Consider the following 18652-nt stretch of genomic DNA (forward strand, 5'->3'; position numbering starts at 1 on the left):
TATTTCAGAGATGCAGCAGGGGCTGGAAGGAGGCACTCCGGCAGGGGAGGGGGCTCAGGGACCGTGGGATTAAGGACGGACAGTTATCAGAAAGGGGGCAGCTAAGAAAGGGGGAAGGGGCTCTCTGAGAAAGCGGGGCTCAGTGTGGGAAAAGGGGAGCGGGGGAGGGGATGGGGCCTCTGGAATAGGACGCTGGGGTTAAGGCTGCAGGGATCAGTGAAAGGGGCTCAACGAGGGAAGAGGGGGCTCAGTGGGGGGGACTGGGGCGCATTGAATGAGACTGAGGGACAAAGAATCAGTGTCGGGAGGGGCCTCGGCGAGGGGAGGGGCCTCACTAAGGAGGAGGGGTCTCCCAGAGGGTGAGAACTTAGAAGGAGGACGGCTAAGTGAGGAGGGAGGGCTCCGTACTCTTTTCTCTTTTGCAAAATATGGCATCGTTGAGGCTGGGGCCCTGTAAGGGAGGCTCCCGGTCGGGTTCCCCAGATCCCCGCCTGACCCTCTAAAGGTCGGTGCCGGCGCATTCGGACCTTGCCGCCCGGCCAGGCCCCGGTGCGCCGCGCGGAGAAAGGGGCCGCCGGAAGGCCGGGCCGCGGAGGCGGCTGCTCAGCGTCCCTGTCGCCGGCAGCGTGGCGGAGACCCCGCGGCTGATCGAGGGCACCGAGCCGGACCTGGAGTACGCGCCGTTCGACGAGGACGACGGCCCGGTGGACTGCGACTGCCCGGCCGCCTGCTACCGAGGGCACCGGGGGTACAGGTCAGCGCCCGCCGCGGCGGGGGGTGGGGGCAGATGGGGCCACCCCTCCCCCCTCACCTCTGCCCCACCCCACCCCCCGCCCCTTCTCACCCAGGACCAAGCACTGGTCCAGCAGCTCGGCGTCGCCCCCTCCCAAGAAGAAGAAGAAAAAGAAAGGCGGCCACCGGAGAAGCCGGTAAGAGCTGCCACCGGCCAGCGTGGGATGGGAGGAGAACGGTGGGGCCCCCAGGTGCCCATCCCTCGGCTGGCAAGGCGCCAACGCCTCATTGTGGGCCCCGCCCCTCGCTGAACCCCTCTGCCCTTACTGAATCCCTCCCCCTCACTGAGCTGCCCCCCCCAAGAGCCCCTCCCCTTCACCAGGCCCCTCGCCCCACTGAGTACCCACCCCCACCAGTGGCACTCACCTGCCCCAGAACTGGGCAGCCCCCCACCACCACCTCGGTCCACCTGCTCTTCATCCCCCAGCACCCTCCCCAGGGGTCCTGCCTCCACCACCAGCTTGAGTGGCCAGGGGAGGAGGGGTTTGGCTGGTGTCAGCTGTGGTTCCCCGTCTCTATGTGCCTCTCCCCGGTGCTAAGTGAGACCCTGGCCAATGTCTGGGGCCCCAGCTAACCCCGCCCAATTGTCTGTCTCCCCTTCTTTCTCCCCCGGCCCTCAGCAAAAAGAGGAGACTAGACTCCGAGTGCAGGTCAGTAATGAAGGCGGGTCAGCGATGGACGGGCTGGGCCTGGAGAGGATGTCTGTGGGTGGGAGAGAGTCCAAGGCCATCCCCCAGAGGCTGGAGACCTGCCACCTCAGGGCCTGGACCCTGGACAGGGCCAACATGCCAGCTTTTCCCCACAGAGGCCAGAAATTCCATCATTGGAGCCTCTAACCTTTGGGTTTGAAACAGTCCTCACTCACAATGCCCGGGAGGCTGGAAAGTGACGAGGGGACAACACAGGCAGCTCCATCAACTACCCTCAGGGACCTTGTGGACCCTCAGGGCCTCGGTTCATTCTGTACAGTGGCAGCCGGCTTCAAGCCCTGGAATCCCCTTTCCAGCTTGGAGGCCCCAGGCGCCCGGGGTTCCCCAGCCATTTCCACCGCCCCTCATCCCAGGGCCCCAGTTCACTAGACCCCCCACCACCACTGTGTCCGCAGCTGTGGGAGCTCCTCACCCCTGCGCAAGAGGAAGAAGAATGTGAAGAAACACCGCCGAGACAGGTACCCTCGGCCTCCCCTGGGGCCTCCCCTCACTTCCACTGCCCCACCCTCGCCATGACCAATGCTGTGCAGACCCCGTCCTCAGGCCACCCCAGGCATGCTCAGGAGAACCCTTTTATGGCCCTACAGGTCTGATTCTGGGTCCCGGAGGAAGAGACGGCACAGGTGAGTGGCGCCCTTTGGAGGCGGGACAGGAGGATGTGGACAGAGGCCAGTGCCCCCCTGCAGGGACCGAGGAAGCCATGATGGGAGGGGTGTTGCCAGGGTCCTGTCCTGCTCCATCTTCCCACTCCAGGGACTCCTCCCCAGAGCCAGACAGGGGACTGGAGGGTGGGGGGCGGAGGAGGAAGGCCAACTGCAACCCTTGCTTGGCCCATGAGTCAGCCTCACCTTGGGGGCCTCAAGAATTTCCAGACAACACAGTATACTGGTCCAGTGTGCAAGGGGTGCAGCCGTGGAGGTGCCAGTTGGGAAGGCATAAGCATCAGGACCCCAGGTTTGCAGGGAAAGGGCATGACAGGCAGAAGGACGTTCTTGAGCTAGGAAGGCTCAGTGGATAGGAGACAGAGTGAGCGGGCTATGCCTACAGGTGGAGTTTCTGGGGGACAGGTGTCAGCCCCCAACAAGCCTGACTGCCAGGCTATGAAGCCTCCACGCAGGTGGGGCTGGGAGCCAGCAGGGGGCTCTGAGCAGGACAGTGACTTGTTCAGGATGGACTGCAGAGGCGAGAGGAGGTGTAAGGCCGGAACCCAGGCAGAGGTAGGGGTGTGGAAAGTAGTAGAAAACTCGCCATGGAGGAAAGGACGATGTGGGGCAGCCACATCCCCACTGTTGACGTTGGAGCCAGACCCCCTCCCAGCAGCCCTGGGGAGGGGCAGAGTCCCTGGTCCCATTCCGGCAGTGAGAATTTGCCCACGGCCACTTGCGAGGTGGGGGAGGAGCCTAAACAAACACCTCCTCCTGTCCCTCCAATTTCCCGTCTCTCCCCCTTGTAGCCCTCTCCGGTCCTTCAGGGTCAGTGTGGGCCCCTACTGCCCCCCAGTGGTCACCAACCGCTTGCACAGATCCTCTGTCCCGCTCCCATCAGTCCTGGGAAAGACCTAGAGGTGAGCTAGGGCCAGACCAGCTCCAGAGGGGGAGACTGAGGCCCAAAGCAGGCAGCATGAGTTCTAGAACCCAAACCTCTGGACTCCTGGGCCTGCCCCCGACCCAACTCTGCTCTTGTGTGAAACACATTCTGGTGTTTCTTAGCATCACCTCATTTTTTGGTCAGAAGGAGGCATCTGTTCAGCACTAGAGGGATTGAGCAGGAATCTGGTGGCATCAGGGAGGGTGAGGCTGAGAGACCTACAGGGGTGAGACCCTAGAAGCCTGATCAGAAACTTCTCAGTCCATTTGCCAAAGGCAGAAGGAGCTGGGCTGTGGGGCTCGCCCCAGAGAGCTGGATGAGGTGAGATGGGGTTTGAGTAACCCCAAAGCAGGAAGGTCATCATGTCCAAGGGAAAGCATTTCTTTCCTGAACCCCTGGTGAGCTGGCCCAAGGCTGGGCCACAGTCTGAGGGGACAGAGAGGCAGGAGGCCTGGACCCTACCCTAGAGAGCCCCATCCGAGGGAACCTGGGGCACAGGGGACGCAAATGAGGTGTGGAGGGGCCACCCCCACCATGGCAGCTCATCAGAGGGGCCTGTCCCAAGACCAATGCCAGAGGAAAGGGCAGGTCACCCCTCCTTCTGGGGCCAGAGCCACATCGCCTATGGCACTGCCAGAGGGAACAGCAGTTGGGGCCCAGGCAGGAGGCGATCCAGGCCAGGACTTAGAGGAGAAGGAGGGAATAAGGCCTGGCAGAGTAAAAGGGGCAAAAGCAGTGGGGTGGGGTGGGCAAGCCCACGCCAGCCAGGGAGTCTCAGGTACAAGAGAGGAACACATCTCAGATCCACACCTGGACACAGCCAGCTCCGGAGCTCGAAGGCCCCGCCCTCCCCCGGCCAGCTCAGGGCTCAGGCTGTGCTGTCACAGTAGCCTCTGCTTTCTGTAGATCTCGAAGCCCCAAGAGCAAAAGAAAAGAAAAGAACAAAGAAAGGAAGAGGTGAGTACCCTCCACCCGTCTCCAGCCCCTCAGCCCACTCCCCTTCTCCCCCACCCCCCCACCCCCGCAACCAGAAAACCTGGCCTTCTAGAGTCACAGAATCAGGCCCTCGAAGATAGCTCATGTCCCCGCTGCCCAGAAGGAAAAATTCAAACCCAGAGAGGAAGCCAAGAGCCCCCATGAGTCGGTGGCAGAGCTGGAACCCAGACCTGTGGCCTCCCAGGCTAGGGTCCTTTCAAGTTCAGTCCTTGTGACTCCCCTGCATCCCAGTCACAAGAACACCAACTGAGGGGCGAGCGGGGTCTTGGGGGGCTGGGACTGTCTACAGAAAAGGATGCCTTTTTCCTAATTCTGACAAATGACCACATGGACTAACTCTGTGCCCAGCATGGACAGGGTTTGTGTTATTTTTGTATGAGGCTATTTTCGTAAGAGACTATTTTGGGGGGCTGGGGGGGAGACTATGGGGGCAGCAGCGGCGGGCAGGGAGGTCAGCAGAGGCTTCCATCAGGGCTTCACAGGGATCCCCCCGGGGGAGGTGGGGCAGAACTTGAGTACAGCCTGATTTCTCTCCCAGGCCACATGCAGAGTCCCCAGGCCGGAGGTCGCATCGCCACAGCAGCGGCAGCTCCCACAGTCCCTCACTGTCCTCCCATTACAGTGATTCCAGATCACCTAGCAGGTAGGCCCCGGGCCACTGGGCACGCTCAGGTGTGGTTGAGCTCCCTTTCCGCTGGAGGGAGGGGACCTGCAGTTTAAACACTCCCCCATCCCCAGGGCTGGGGAGCGGGGCTGACAGACAACAGCTCAGCAGTGGGTAGAAATTTACCAGGGCTGAGCTGCTGCCCATGCCCAAGGGCGCCCCAGACCCTGAATGGAAACCGAGGCAGTGTGAGGGCTGGGGCCTTGCTCTCTCCATGCCAGGGTTTCCCGGCGCAGTGGGGGGACAGGGGTGGGGGTAGGGCTACCTTTCGAGCCTGGCACCGGCCGCTTGCACACGGGGCGTCCCAAGCCGGCTCCCCCCGTGTAGGCTGAGTCCCAAGCACCGAGACGACGGGCGGAAGACGGGCAGCCAGCGGTCCAGCGGGAGCCGGTCTCCTTCCCCGTCCGGCGGCAGCGGATGGGGGTCACCCCAGCAGAACGGCGGCAGCAGGCAGCGGAGCGGAGCTCACGGGGGCCGCCCCGGCTCGGCGCACAGCTCGCTCGATGTACGTACGCTTGGCTTTGCAGAGGCTTCCCGCGCCGCGCGGGCTGCGCCGAGCTGGGTCGGGGCGGAGCTGGGTCGGGCCGGGTCGCCGCGGGGCAGGGGCCAGTGAGTGCGTCACGGGGGCGGGGCCGGCCGCTCCCCCCTCCCAGGCGCCCCTCCCCGCACCCGAGCGGCCAGGAATGCTGGTGTCAGGGTGAGGGGCTCCTGCACCCTTGACCTTGGCAAACTGAAGGCCAGAGAAGGTTGACCACAGGGGCGCTCAGCCTGTTGGGTAAAGAGCTGGAAAGGAAACAAGGCCTCCTGCCTCCCTTCCGCCAGGCATATTGGGGTGGGAGGGAGCATGGACATTGGTAGGAGTCGCAATCGGGAACAGGATTCAAGAGTCAGGACCTCCCTGGGGCATCACTTGGGCCCTGAGCCTCCCTCTCCCCACAAAGTCCTTTACCCCCATGGAAAGCCCGCCCTCCCTCAAAACCCTCATAACCCCTCTCCCAGATCCCTCCCCCATCTCAGTCCCCTTGCTGCCACAGAGCTGCATTTCTAAAGTCTGTCCCTTCCCGGGCACTGCCCACACTTGGACAGGTGTCTCAAACCTGTGGGCTCCACTTCCCATGGCCCATCCTTCCTAAGGCATCTCCCAGCATACTCACTGCTCCCTCAGAGATACTGTCCCCACACACCCCCACCCCCCAGGAGGCGAATAAACTCCTGGAGACCCACAGGCAGGTGTGGTGACCTTAGGAGCTGGCGGAGCCTTTCCCAGGTAGATGAGCTGGGCCAGGGTGGGAGGCTCTCCCAGGTCCTGGAGGTGGGGGCGGGGGAGGCCCACATCCCCTTTTGTCAGTCTTAGAGTCTAGGGTAGAGTCCCCTCAGGGAGAGGGGACTGCAGTGCTGGCAGGGGCACTGGATGCGCAAGTGGGCACAGGGGAATGGGGGTGAGCAGGCCTGCAGGTTCCCCCCCCAGATCTCCAGGCTGCCCCAGGAGCCTCAGCAGGAAGGGGGGAGTCTGCCCCTCCCCAGACCTCAGGTCTCAGCAGCAAACATGTACGTGTTGGTCAGTTTCATTTTGATTTCTGGCTGTTTCCTTTCACTCCCTTTCTTTTCTCAAACACCCTTACTCTCAAGGCCTCAGGGAGGAAAGTCAAGGGCAGCTGACAAAAAGCTCTGAGTCTCAAGATCAATTTTTGTTTAACGACATTACCTGTCTTGAGACTGCCCCACCTGGACAGGGTGCCAGGCACCTGAGCTCCAAGGGACCTCGTTGGGCCACATGGGGAGGATCCCTCCCATATCCCTGGACCTGTCTTAGGAGTGGGAGAGGGCTCACAGAGGTAGCTGAGGGCGGCCCGGACAGGGACTGGTGCCACACGCCACAGAGATGATGCCCAATCTGGGCAAACCTAGAAGACATCGCCCCCGACCCCAACCCCATGGGCACAGAGCTGGAAGAGCACAGTACCCCAAACACCTTCTCGTGGGAACTTCACATCCTCTGAGAGGCACAGAAATGCAGGTTCTCTCGATCAGGGCCGTCCCGCAGGAGAGAGCAGCCAGGGAAGGCGGCCTAGCTTCCGGCCTCAGGGAGGAAGCCTCGGCAGCCATTTTGTCTCCCTCCCCAAAAATGGGACCAAATTGGGCATCGCCCTGGGAGTTTTCTAGAAGACAGCACTTTGTTACTCTTCTCACAAAACATGCTCCCCAAATCCTCTCCCTACCCTTTGGGCCCTGCGAGATCTGGGACTTCAGAACATCCCAGGCCTCTCACCCTCACCTGATCCCCTCTTGGCCTGCAGATCCTTTCTGAGAAGGAACATGAGACTTGTTCTCATTCCAGGGAGGTGAGATAGGGGCTGGGGTCACAGACTTGGCCATTAACCAAAAATGTCTTTGGGAAAAAGTACTGGAGGGTGGGGTGGTATTCTTGGACGCTACCATTAAAAAAAGAAAAAGAGAGAGAGAAACAAATGGGAAAAGAAAAAGCTCACCGTTTTTTAACCCCGTCTATGTTTTTGTTTGTTTTTTTTTAGCCTCCCATTTGAAACGTGGTAATATTGTGATTCCATTTCTTGTTTAGCCGGAAGGGAAGAGGGTGGGGAAGTTTATGTAACTTTTCCTGTTATTTTGTTTCTGTTTGTATTTCCCTTTTTTTCTTTCTTTTCTTTTCTTTCTTTTTTCCCTTTTGTAACGTACAGAAATGCAAAGTATCTCTGTTTTTTGTTTTTTCTATCTTCTATGTTGTTCTAGAATTTTGCTTTTGTGCGTGTTACTGTGGGAACTTCTCCTCCTAATGCAGAGATGGTTTTTGAATCTCAAGTGAACATTAGTCATATACATGTCTCCCTGTATTTTTTTTCCTTTGTAATCAGAATTTAAAAGGGAAGATAACTTTAAAAACACGGCTCCCACACCAAGAGCTCCTGCCAAATCTTCGGCAGCAGCCAGCCCTCTCCTCAACACCGGGGCATGAGCTGGGACTGCTTCAGCTTTTAAACTAACAAAAGTGGTGCAGATGGTGCTTCTGTGTCTCAGTCTATAAGGAACCTTGGAGAGAAGCTGGGAGACCCAGGGAAGGGGAGAGACTTGTCCCAGGTCACCCAGGTTGCTTCCCAGAGCCCTGAGCTTCCTCAGTTCCATCTAGAATAAGATGGCTGCTCAGGCCCTTCCTGCCAGGCCTCAGATCCTTGGGAGGCCCCAGAGGAGGGAGCTGAAGGCACCTGATAGAGTTTAACTCAGGTGAGGGCTTCAAAGCCAGATATTCCCGGGCAAGAGAAAAAGTCCATCCTGGGCTTGAGACTGAGGCCAGCAGGGTGCTAGCTCCCAACACATCTCTTAGATGTCCCATCCCAGGCCAGGGCTGAGCCCCAAAGGGATTTCTGGGTTCTGCTGCTTACTGCTGTCTGTGGCTCAGAGAGGTCAAGTGACAAGCTCAAGGTCACACAGCTTTTTAGAGGTAGATCCCAAGATGTGGGAGAGTTGTTAATAGAAAACACACTCCAGGAGCCCTGAGCAAGGGGAGGAGGACGCGGGAGGTGGCTGCTGGTTGTCTCAGCTCCTAGGTTCCCCCTGAGGACCCCGCCAGATGTCAAGGGCACGCTCCCAACTCTCCTGGTTCTACGCAATTGCTGCCTCAGAGACCCAGGGAGCCCTGCGCCCTCACAGTTCACACACTACGTAGGGAAATAAATAGTGAGGCACAGAGAGGAAAGGGAGTGGCTCAAAGTCACACAACGTGGGACGGAAGAGTGAGATGACCTCACGGGACAAGTCCTTCCATCCGGTCTCACCTGCCTCCCCCCACCCCCAAGAACACAGACTGGTGCTAGCTTGGCCCTCCCAGCACATAGGCCAGAAAGGCTGTGCAGGGTTTGCACCTGCCTGGCTGCGCCTGCCCCTGGCATCTGAAGTGTTGAAGGAATCCTCGTTGTTTGGTGAGGATGGCGGAGGAGGTTCCCGAGCAAGGCCCCCGGGCTGTCTCTGGTGGCTGCCTTGGGCTCAAATCTCATCACTTAATGGGGAGCCTAGAATGACCCCAAGAAGAGGTGCCCGTGACTCTCCCTGACCTGCCTCATCCCAGCCTCCCTGCTCCCGACCCCCAGGAAAGAGCAGTGACCACGGCTGCGGTGGGGCAGTCAGGATAGGAAGGGGCATCTTGGCATTTCTTCCAGGATGAAGCCAGAAGACAGGAAGGATACATTTTGCTAAAATGATGCTGAAGCCGGGGTGGGGGGGGGGCGGGGAGTTGACTTGAGGCTGAGCCAATCCTCCAAATTTGATCTGCGGTTGCCTTCCCTTTTAAATGCGTGATTCCCTTTCACCCCATCTGTCCAGTCTGATAGCCCTTGTTTAAACAGCTTTTCTCTCTTCTGTCTGGGTCCACCTTCCCCTCTGTCTTCCTGCCTCTCTCTTTGTTTCCTTCTACCTCTGTTTCTTTGTTTCTCTGCTGTCTGTCTGTCTCTCTCCCCGTGTCTCTCTGTCTCTTCCTGGCCATCTCTCTCCCCTGACTTGGGCCTCTCGCCCCCTGCTGCCAGCCCCTCCTTCACCCATGCTGTGGTTCTGTTTCCATCAGCTGCTTCCTGCATGCCCTCTGGAGGTTTTCTGTTGTTTGAAGGTTAAGGAAAGGTTGGCTCTTGGAGCCTGTGGGTTTAAAAAAAAAAAAAAAAGAAGCAAACAGAAATGGCTGGGCAGGAGCCCCCTCCCATTCCGGGGACTAGACCGAAAGCCGTATGGCTGCCCCGTGCTGATTCAGAGGGGGAGCGCAGCTTAGAGACACTGTCTTACCCCGATTCTGCATTCCCAATGCGGAGACCTTCTTTTCTTTTTTATTATTGCATTCCCGTCCCTGACCACTGAGAAGGTAGGTATCCCGGCTCCGCTGTGCGCCGCTCCCATCTCCAGATAAGCCCCGCCACTCTGCTTGGTTTGAATGTGATTTTCTTTCTCTCTCAATCTCTCAATCTCGCTCTGGTTGGTTTTCTCCCCCTCCCTTTTTCTTTCTTTATTTTAATGACTACTCATTTGTAACTTGCATTTTCTCCAAATGAGCTACAAAGCTGTGTTTCCTGGTTTGTCGTTTAGTTTTCTTGACTTTTCCTGACAACTTTTCTGGTTCATTCTTTCCCCCCTTTCCCACCTTCCCCTTCTCCTTCTTCTTCCTCTCCATCCCCGCCCCCATCCCCCAAGCCTCCCTCATGCCCTCTCTTTCTCATTTTGTTGTCCGAATGCATTTCTGTGTGGTTTAGCATTCCGAGTTTGTGTTCCCTTCCTGAGCTGTATGCTGCGGTGAAGCCAGTTTGATTTCTATTGTCTGGAGTAGCCGCTAAGCCCCTCACCCTCACGCCTGCCAGTCCCCTGGGCCACCTTGGGCAATAAGTGATGGTGAAAGGGCCTGTGCTGGGCCTCTTGGCCTCCAGATCTTGGAAGAAGTTCTGGCTGAGGTCAGGCCTGAGGAAAGAGCTCTGTCCCCCGCTCCAGGGCCTGCTGGGCTCCCACGGTCCTGCCCTGGTGGCAGGTGCAGCAGCTGGCACCAGGACTGAACCTCACCGCTCCATCTTTTGGGCGTAAGGGTAGTTGAACTTCAGGGGTGATGTGAGCTGGCCAGGAACAGGCACCGGATGTAGATGGCCTACTTAGCAAAGTCTCTGTGGGGGCAACTTGAGAGATGGAGGGGATGCTCAGCTCTCCCACCCCCCTGCCTGGACCACAACCCAACCCAGTCAGGGGCTCCCTCAGTCCCCCAGCATCCTTCCATCTTCCAAATGTGGGCTAAATGCGGTCCCTCAGTGCAGATGATCCGGAAGGGACAGTCAGTAGGGGCCAGGGGCCCTCAGGATGTTGATGGAGAACCAGGCCTGGATCCTGAGACTTGTGACCCCCAGCCCGGTGCTCATCCAGCCACACTGAGGGTATACATGAGGAGTAGGTCCTCAGGGGCCCCATCTCCCCGTCCTTGCCCTTTAAACTGTTCCCTGTCCCACCTGGGAGCCGCTGCAGAAGTTTGACACCCCAACCCTCGTGAGGCCTCGGTGGGCCTCCATCCTCAGCTTTGAAAAGAAAAAGGCTGGCTATTCATCCTCTCCTCCCCCCATGCTGGCCCCAGGGGCAGGTCCCAGGGAGCTCACCCACCAGAGCATCCCTCATCCCTGGGTGGTGCTGGAGGGCAGACAAGGACATCGTTCAGGGAGGGAGAAAGTGCCGCTGGTCTGACGGAGGAGACTCCGTCCCAGCCTGATGCGGGAGTGGAGGCCTTGTCTTCGAGGAGTACCTGATGTGACCAGGGCCCCCGAAATAGGATTTTCAGATGCTGAGTTAGAGGGGGTAGCCGTTCCAGATGCTCACTTGTTCTTGTCCTTAAGGACACCAGGACTGGGCAAGCACCCTGTCCCTTGCTACTCTTACCTTTCCCCTCGAAAATGTCTTACAGAAGCAAAAGATGTCAGGTAGCAGGTGGTACCAAGGAGCAGAGGGGCTCCTGGGAGCAGGGCTCAGGGGCAGGCGAGGTCCTTCATTCACGCACTCACTCATTCATTCATACATGCACACACTAGGCCAGCACATGCTGGCACTCCTCCGCACCAGGCCCCATCTTGGTGTCCATGCCAGGGGAGAAGCAGGCAGGCCTGGGTTCACAGCCCCCACCTGTCAGGCTGGAGGACTGATGAAGATCACTCAGAACGATGAGAGGGAAGAGCTGAACCGTGGATGGGGAGCTCCCGCTGGCCATGGTAGCCCCAGCCCTGGCACAGCCTGGCAGAGTCCATACTAAGGGAAGGAACAAGGGTCTGTGGGATCATAGCGGAGAGCACCCGACTCAGGGTGAGGATCAGGAGAGGCTTCCTGGAGGTGGTGACCTCTTGCTAGGGTTGGGGGGCGATAGGCATTAGCCAGGGGAAAGAGGCAAGAGGGACAAGAGTCACAGAGAGCAGGCTTCTGGGGATGTTTGGAGGTCCCTGGCCGCCACAGTCCTGTCCGTCCATGAAGTTCCGTGGTGTCTGGACTCGGATCTCCCTCAATTCCTGGGAAGAATGAGACCCAAGCTGGGGAAGAGGCTCACCCTCTGGCAGGATCACAGCGACTCTTTCTCCAGGGCTTCTGGAGGCATGGGTGGATAAGGGTGAGATGGGCTCTAGAAGTCTCCCCAGGGAGGTGCTATCTGCCACCCTACCCAACATAGCCTTCCTCCCACCCTCCTCCATCCTGGCACTTGGGAGATACCCATGGGGCCCCAGGCCTTCCTGCCCTGCTCTGACCCTGTTCATCTGTAAGGGGACCATGAGTAAGAGTTGTCCTCTGAAAAGAACCTCTCAGCCCCTATACAGGCCCACTTAGCAGAGACCCAGCTATCCCCCACTTTACCAATGGGGAAACTGAGGTTCCCAGAGTTGGTCACTTCCTTAAGGTTTCACAGCAAACTCATATCAGAGCTAATCCCAGGGTGTTCCACTTTGCCAATTACTATCATCTGGGGCTCTAACAGCCATTTGGCTTGAAGGAGATGAGAGGGAAGTAGGGAAGAGCTTGGACTTCAAGACATGCTAGGCAGGAAGCATCCGGCTCAGCACAGGGCGTCTGGCCCGGGGGCTTGGGTCTCAGTGCCTAGGATCCTGGAGGTTTCTTTCTCATTTGCCTCCTCTGGAGGGAAAAGGATGCTGGATGACAGAACCTAGTTCTGGGGGCTTGGGCGCTGTGAGGCACTGGCCACCTGCTGGGGTGGAGGGGGTTATGTGTTAGGGAAGACAGGTGTCTCCTGGTCTACTGAGAATGGACTGCCATTTCAGAGGGGCCGTGGCGGAACAGCCCAGCGTCCGTCTCTCCTAGCAGAGGTGAGCTGGTGATCAGGAAGGTCAGAGTGCTCAAGGGACACCTTGGTACCCAGTGATATCCATTCTGCCTGCCTATGTCTGCCCCTGCCCTAAACAGAGGGCTCTCCCAGGTCTTCATGGCCCATTTGGCTCTGGACAGCTGCTCTCCCTGCTATGGCTGGTGTTCATTGGCTGCTGCGGCCACCAATCATGAGCTAGCTGTGCCCTGCCCCAGAGGGAGCTGACTTCTTCGTCTAGGGATTCAGGCTTAGCACAGAGAGGTCTTAACGCCACACCCCCACCCCCTCCAGGAAGCACCCAGGGCCATGCCAAGGAAGCCACGCCCCTTCCTGTCCCTGGCAGCAAGGTGCCCTGAGGCGTGGCAGCTGGTTTTGCTCTCTCCTCCAAAAGAGCTTGACCCAGACCCTGCCCCTTTCCTAAGACTCCCTGGTTTGGCCCTGTCCCTTGCGAGGGCATTTCTTCCTCAGCAGACCGCACTGAGGCCCTACTAGATGCCAAGTTCTGTGATAAAAACTGAGGTTATAAAGCTGAACCCAACACCACATTGGCCCTGGAGGTGCTCCAAGTCAAGTTGGTGCTGGTGATTGGGGGCTGGGGAGGGATGGGACACAGACTTACAGACAGACAAGTGCAATCAACTGTTACTGGATGGAAGCCTAAGGACAGGAGGAAGGGTCAGTTCTGTGGAGGGTGGGGGATGGAGAGGGTGGTCAGGGAATCCTGGAATATTTGCTCTGGAAGGGACATCCCGAAGCAAAGCCTGACCGTCTCATTTTGTGGATGGGGAAACTAAGGCCCAGACTAGGGAAGTGACTTGGCCAGGGTCACTCAGTGAGATTGTGGCAGGCTCTCAGACCCCTGCTTCCCAGCCAGGGCCCTTTTGATGGTACCAGGTGCCCTTTCTGGTTTTCTGTAGCCCGATGCTTGTGTCCTGACTCCACTTTTGGAAAAACATTCGACATCTCTATCCAGTGGTCACCCAAGAGGTACCTGCTCAGGCCCGAGGAGCTGGGCGCTGCTAACCCTTCCTCCAGAGGCGGCACGGCCTCCTCTTGGCCTAGAATGGGGTGGTTGCGTTTTTCTCTCTCTCTCTCTATGTCTCTTGCATTTTTGTGAATCTAATGATGAACTTACGCTACCACGCTTTTCCCTTCTCTTACACACCTTACCTACTAAAGGAGGAAGTGCCCCTTTATTGGTAAGTGGACGTTAACCAAGAGGGACTTAAACAATCAGAACTTAAAAGAAAAAAAAAAAGAAAAAGAAAGAAAAAGAAAAGAGAGAAACAGAAAGACAGTCGGGTGCTACTGACAGCTCCACAGATCTCTGCAGGGCCGGAAAACAAAGAAAGAAAAAATGTTAACAGAAAAATGTCAGTTCCCCAGGAGTTCAGACATTGTTTTTGATTTCGGTATCTAATGACATTTGTGGATTTTGTTTTTTATTTCGTTTTTCCTCCCTTTCTTCGGTTCAGTTTTGAGTTCAGTTGTCCCGCCTCGCCCCCACCCCCATCTGTGTGCCGTGTGCCCCCTCCATCCCCTCACCCACCCCCCAAGCGCTGGGCGGCCTGGCCTGGTGGGCTGGCCCTGGCCCGGCCTCCCGGTGCCCGCCCTCTCTCTTCTCTCTGCCGGGATCCTCCGTCCCGTCGAGGGGGGGGCAATGCCAGCCCCCGTGCCCGTCCTGGATTCCCCCTCCCTGACAGCCCACCCCCACCCCCACCGCTCCGTCCCTCTTGTGTTTTGCATGCCGAGAACCTTGCATGAGCTGCACTGTTGAGGCCAGAAGGTGGACACTCAGGAGAGGCAGAGGCAGGGCAGGCGCGGGGAACCGTGTGTGCGATGCTCCGGGACTGGCAGCCCCCGGCCTGGGCCCGGTGAAAGCCCCCTCTCCTTCTCTCCCCCCACCCCGCCCGCCCGCTCTCTCCCCCTCGGCCTCTTGCTCCTTCTCTGGATCTGTCCTCTCTCTCTGTCTCTCCTCCTTTCCTGTCTCCGCTCTGTCTCTCTGCTTCTCTAACCTCTCCCCGTCTCTTTCCTCTCGGCTCTGCCTCTGCCTCTCCCCCTCTGGATTCTCCGTCTCCTCTCTCTCTCCGTCTCTGCCCGCTTCTGTCGCCCTCTCCGTCCCCTCTCCACCCCCTACGTGCCCTCTCTGCCTCTCTCCCCGTCAGAAGCCCAGCTCGCCCTCGCCCAGGGCCCGCGACCAGGCGGAGGCCGGCGTAGCCACGCCGCCCGCGCGGGGGAAGGAGAGCCCGAGCCCGCGCTCGGCGCCGTCGTCGCAGGGCAGAGGAGGCCGCGCGGCCGGCGGGGCGGCCAGGCGGCGGCGGCGGCGGAGGCGGCGGCGGAGGCGGAGGCGGCGGCGCTCCCGGTCCTCGGCGTCCGCGCCCCGCCGCAGGGGCCGCCGGCGCTCCCGGCCCGCGCCGCCCCGGGGCTCGTCGCGCTCGCTCAGCAGGGCCCGCTCCAGCAGCGACTCGGGCGGCGACGCCCCCGGCCCCGGGCCCGAGCCCGGCTCCGAGCGAGGTCACGGCGGGCACGGGAAACGGTGAGCGGGCTCGGCCCCTGGGACCCGCACCGGGCTCCCCTCCCCGCCCCCTCGCCCCACCGAGCCCTCTCCCCTCCCCGGTCATACCCCCTCCCCGCGCACTGAGCGCCCCACCACTGACCCCTCTCCCCGCAGCGGACCTGTCCAGCCGCCCCCGCGCTAAGATCCAGATCCTCCTCGCACAACAGAGCACCCTCCTCCCGTACTCGCCCCCCACCCCCATGATCACTCTTTCTCGACAGCACGGAACAGCTTCTTCCTCACTGATTCCTCTCCCCCCACCAGAGCCCCCTTCTCTCCTCCGGGAACCTCTCCCCGACCGCCAACACAACAACCGCTTCGTCCGCACTAACCCCATAGAACCCCTTCCTCTCCTGAGTCCTTTCCCCCCCAGGGCTTCCACTCACTCTCTCCCTAAGTGAGCCCCCTTCCCTGTCACCGGGCCCCCCTCCGCCCGCTCCTCCCCTGCCCGGGGCCCACTGTCTCCCAGCTGAGCCCCCCCTGTCGCCGTGCCCCTCCTCCAGGGCCAAGGAGCGGCCCCCGCGCGCCCGGCCCGCCAGCACCTCCCCGTCCCCGGGTGCGCACGGCAGGCACGGCGGCCCGGAGGGGAAGAGTTCGTCGCGCAGCCCGGGCCCGCACCCTCGCTCGTGGAGCTCCAGCCGCTCGCCCTCCAAATCCCGCTCGCGCTCCGCGGAGAAGAGGACCCGCAGCCCCAGCCGCTCGCCGTCGCCCAAGAAAACCGTGGGCCGGTAAGTGCGGGCCCAGGGGTGGCGGCGGGACCGGCCGGGGCTGCTGGGCCGCGTCGCTCATCTCGGGCCGGGCCCCGCAGGGACAAGGACGGCGAGGGCCGCGCGAGGCACGCCGAGGCCGAGGCCGCCCGCGCCCGGCGCCGCTCCCGCAGCTACTCGCCCATCCGCAAGCGGCGCCGGGACTCACCCAGCTTCATGGAGCCGCGGCGCATCACCAGGTACGGAGGGGCCGGGGCCGGGCCACGGGGACCTTGGGGGTCCTCGACCAACCGCACCTGGTGCGGGGAGGGGAGGGCGCCGAAAGAGAGAAGGTGAGGGTTGGGAGAGGGAAGAGGGCGCTCAGGCTAGGACTGAGGTGCTGGGGAGGGGTTGGGACCCGAGAGGCAGAGGTGCAGGCTCACTTGCGGGGAGGGAGGCCTCCAGAAAGGAAGCGTCCTGAGGGCCATGGAGGGGAGGGGCTCGGTTCTGGGGTCTGGGTACAGCAGCAGGCAAGCAGTTCAGCTCTGGAAGATTCCAGCCATCCCTCTTGGAGCCCCTCCCTCCTCCTTCCCTCCCCACATTCATCTCCTGGCAATGATGTGTCCTTTTCTCCTTCATCTCAAGGTCCAGCCTGCTGAGTGGCCTGTGGCCAGCCTGGGGGCCGGGTGGACCCCCTCTCCACAGGCTGCAGGGGAGATGCCCATGTGAGCTGACTGGCTCTGTTCGGCTGTCTGTCTGCCTCTCCTTTTCTCACTAAGCTCTCTGCTCACTTCCCAGTCCCCTGGGGAATTTGGAGGAGGGGGCACCGGCAGTCTGGTCTCTGGGGCAGCTGTGAGGGGAACCGGTCCCTCCCACTTTGCCCACACAGTCTGCCGGGACTGGAGGGTCTGGGCCTGGGTCTCCAGGTGAGATGATGGTCTGCATTTGTGGAAATCACCCTGCAGCCCTAGATCCCCGACATGGGGTAGAGGGCCACAGGCAAAATTCTGAGCCCAGCTCTGCCCTGGCCTTGCTGGGCAGCCATGGGAGATCAGCGTGCCTCTCCGGGCCTCAGTTCTCACATCAGAGCTAGAGGCCAGGCTGCCAGGCTTGGGACACCCCCCCCGCCAGATACCCCCATAAGCAGGGGGTCCTAAGACAGCCTCCACACCTTCCACCTGGCACCCCCTTCAGCCCCTCCCAGGCTGCCTCCTCCTCCCACTAACAGACACCTGTTTTCTTCCTCAGAATTAACCCCACGCAATGGGGCACTGTCGCCCCCTTAACTCTGTTTTCTTTTCTCTGGGTCACAGTCTCCTGGCTTCAAACTAACTCTGGGCCAGCGGGAGGTAGCTGAGTAAGGAGTGGGGGCCGGCAGGCCTGGGCCAGGGCCTTGGGCATGGGCAGCAGTGGCCAGGGGGCTCCTTTGGTGCCCTCTGAGTGACCTGAGAACCAATATCCTCTGTCCTGTGGGGAACAAAGAAGCAGGAATGGGCCATATTCACAAACCCTCCCGTGCACAGAAGCCACTGCTTAGCTTGGCTTAAAAGTTGCATTTATTCAACAGATTTTTATTGAGCACCTACTCCGGTCAAGCAGAGACTTGGTCTCCTTTCCCTGCAGACAAGTGAGGAAAAACAAAGTGATCAACATGAAATTGGACCACTGCATGTCCAGTCTTGCTGGGGCAGGGGTGGAGGTGGGGAGAATTCCAAGGTCAAGGCTCAGGGGAAACCGAGGCAGGGAAGCCCTGGCCACTGCTGGGGAGGGGCTCAGGGCCTGAGTGAGGGCCCAGGACTGGCACAGATCAGGGCCTTGGCTGGCCTGTAATCAGCTCTTCCCTCCCGGCAGTGCCCGAAAGCGTCCCATCCCCTACTACCGGCCCAGCCCCTCGTCCTCCTCCAGCTGCCTGAGCAGCGACTACTCAAGCCGGAGCCCCAGCCCTGGCCACAGCCACGGAAGCTACAGCAGCCGCAGTCGGACCCGCAGCCGCACTCGCAGCCCTTCCAGGACCCCCAGTCCCAGCTACCACAGCCGGAGCAGCTCAGAGAGCGGGGGCTTCTGAGCCCAGCAGACCCAGTTTCGTGCCCCCTGGCACAGGGAGAGGCGAGGGGTCAGGACCCAGGAGCTGCAGGGGGCCTGCACCCCACTGCTACAAGGAGGTCCCGGGTCCAGGGAAGACCTTGAGGGCGGGGGCCCTGAAGACAAACAGGATCTGGATTCTGCTGCTTCTAGGGGGCCCCCGCCCTCACCTCCCGCTCGCCCACCACGGCCAGGGAACAAGAGCCGTTTCGAACACAGGGACCACCCTGCCCCGCTTCCTGCTTGAGGCCAGCTCGCCAGGCTGGGGACCTCAGCTCAGTGGACCCAGGGACACCTTTGACGGTGCCAGACCTGGGAGCCTCCCCTGCCACTCCATAGGACCCTCAGCTCCTCTCTACCCCTGGGCGGACACGGAGAGGGGACAGCAAGCGGAGCTAAGTTAGACAAGAAGAAGAATGGCCTGACCTTGGTGCACCACCATCCAGGCTGAGGAACCACTTCCTTCGAGCCGGCTGCAGGAGGACCCTGGCTGAGGGCTGGAGGCTGGCCCCAGAGCCTCCCCAGATGCCTCCCCTGGCCCAGGAGTGCCCAGACTGGGTGAGCCCCTAAGCCCCAGCCTGAGGGTCCAGGGAGCTCACCCTTGGTCGCACCTCTCCAGCCCAGGCTCTCCCCTCCAGCCCTCGCCCCGTGCCCTGGGCCGAGGCCACACCAGCCAGGCCTTCTGCATGACGAGAGGTGGGATATACAGACCACAGCTGCATCTGACCCTGAGATCAAAAGGGGTTCGGGTCAGGA

The 18652-nt window shown here is 60.3% G+C and overlaps 1 protein-coding gene across 1 annotated transcript in view; it reads left to right on the forward strand.

Annotated features, from left to right (window-relative positions):
- Positions 1–18009, forward strand: part of SRRM3 (serine/arginine repetitive matrix 3) — a 53926-nt gene extending 35917 nt beyond the window's left edge. Inside the window, exons 4-15 of the mRNA XM_060032276.1 lie at positions 626–754; positions 849–929; positions 1413–1442; positions 1898–1960; positions 2090–2125; positions 3996–4046; positions 4624–4728; positions 5077–5254; positions 14737–15107; positions 15632–15856; positions 15937–16074; positions 17666–18009. Coding sequence (XP_059888259.1) covers positions 626–754; positions 849–929; positions 1413–1442; positions 1898–1960; positions 2090–2125; positions 3996–4046; positions 4624–4728; positions 5077–5254; positions 14737–15107; positions 15632–15856; positions 15937–16074; positions 17666–17879 — 1621 coding nt within the window. The 3' untranslated portion in view covers positions 17880–18009. The remainder of the gene's footprint in view (positions 1–625; positions 755–848; positions 930–1412; positions 1443–1897; positions 1961–2089; positions 2126–3995; positions 4047–4623; positions 4729–5076; positions 5255–14736; positions 15108–15631; positions 15857–15936; positions 16075–17665) is intronic.
- The last annotated feature ends 643 nt before the right edge of the window (positions 18010–18652 follow it).

Source organism: Delphinus delphis, chromosome 15 (genome assembly GCF_949987515.2).
Source record: "Delphinus delphis chromosome 15, mDelDel1.2, whole genome shotgun sequence".
Classification (NCBI taxonomy): Eukaryota; Metazoa; Chordata; class Mammalia; order Artiodactyla; family Delphinidae; genus Delphinus; species Delphinus delphis.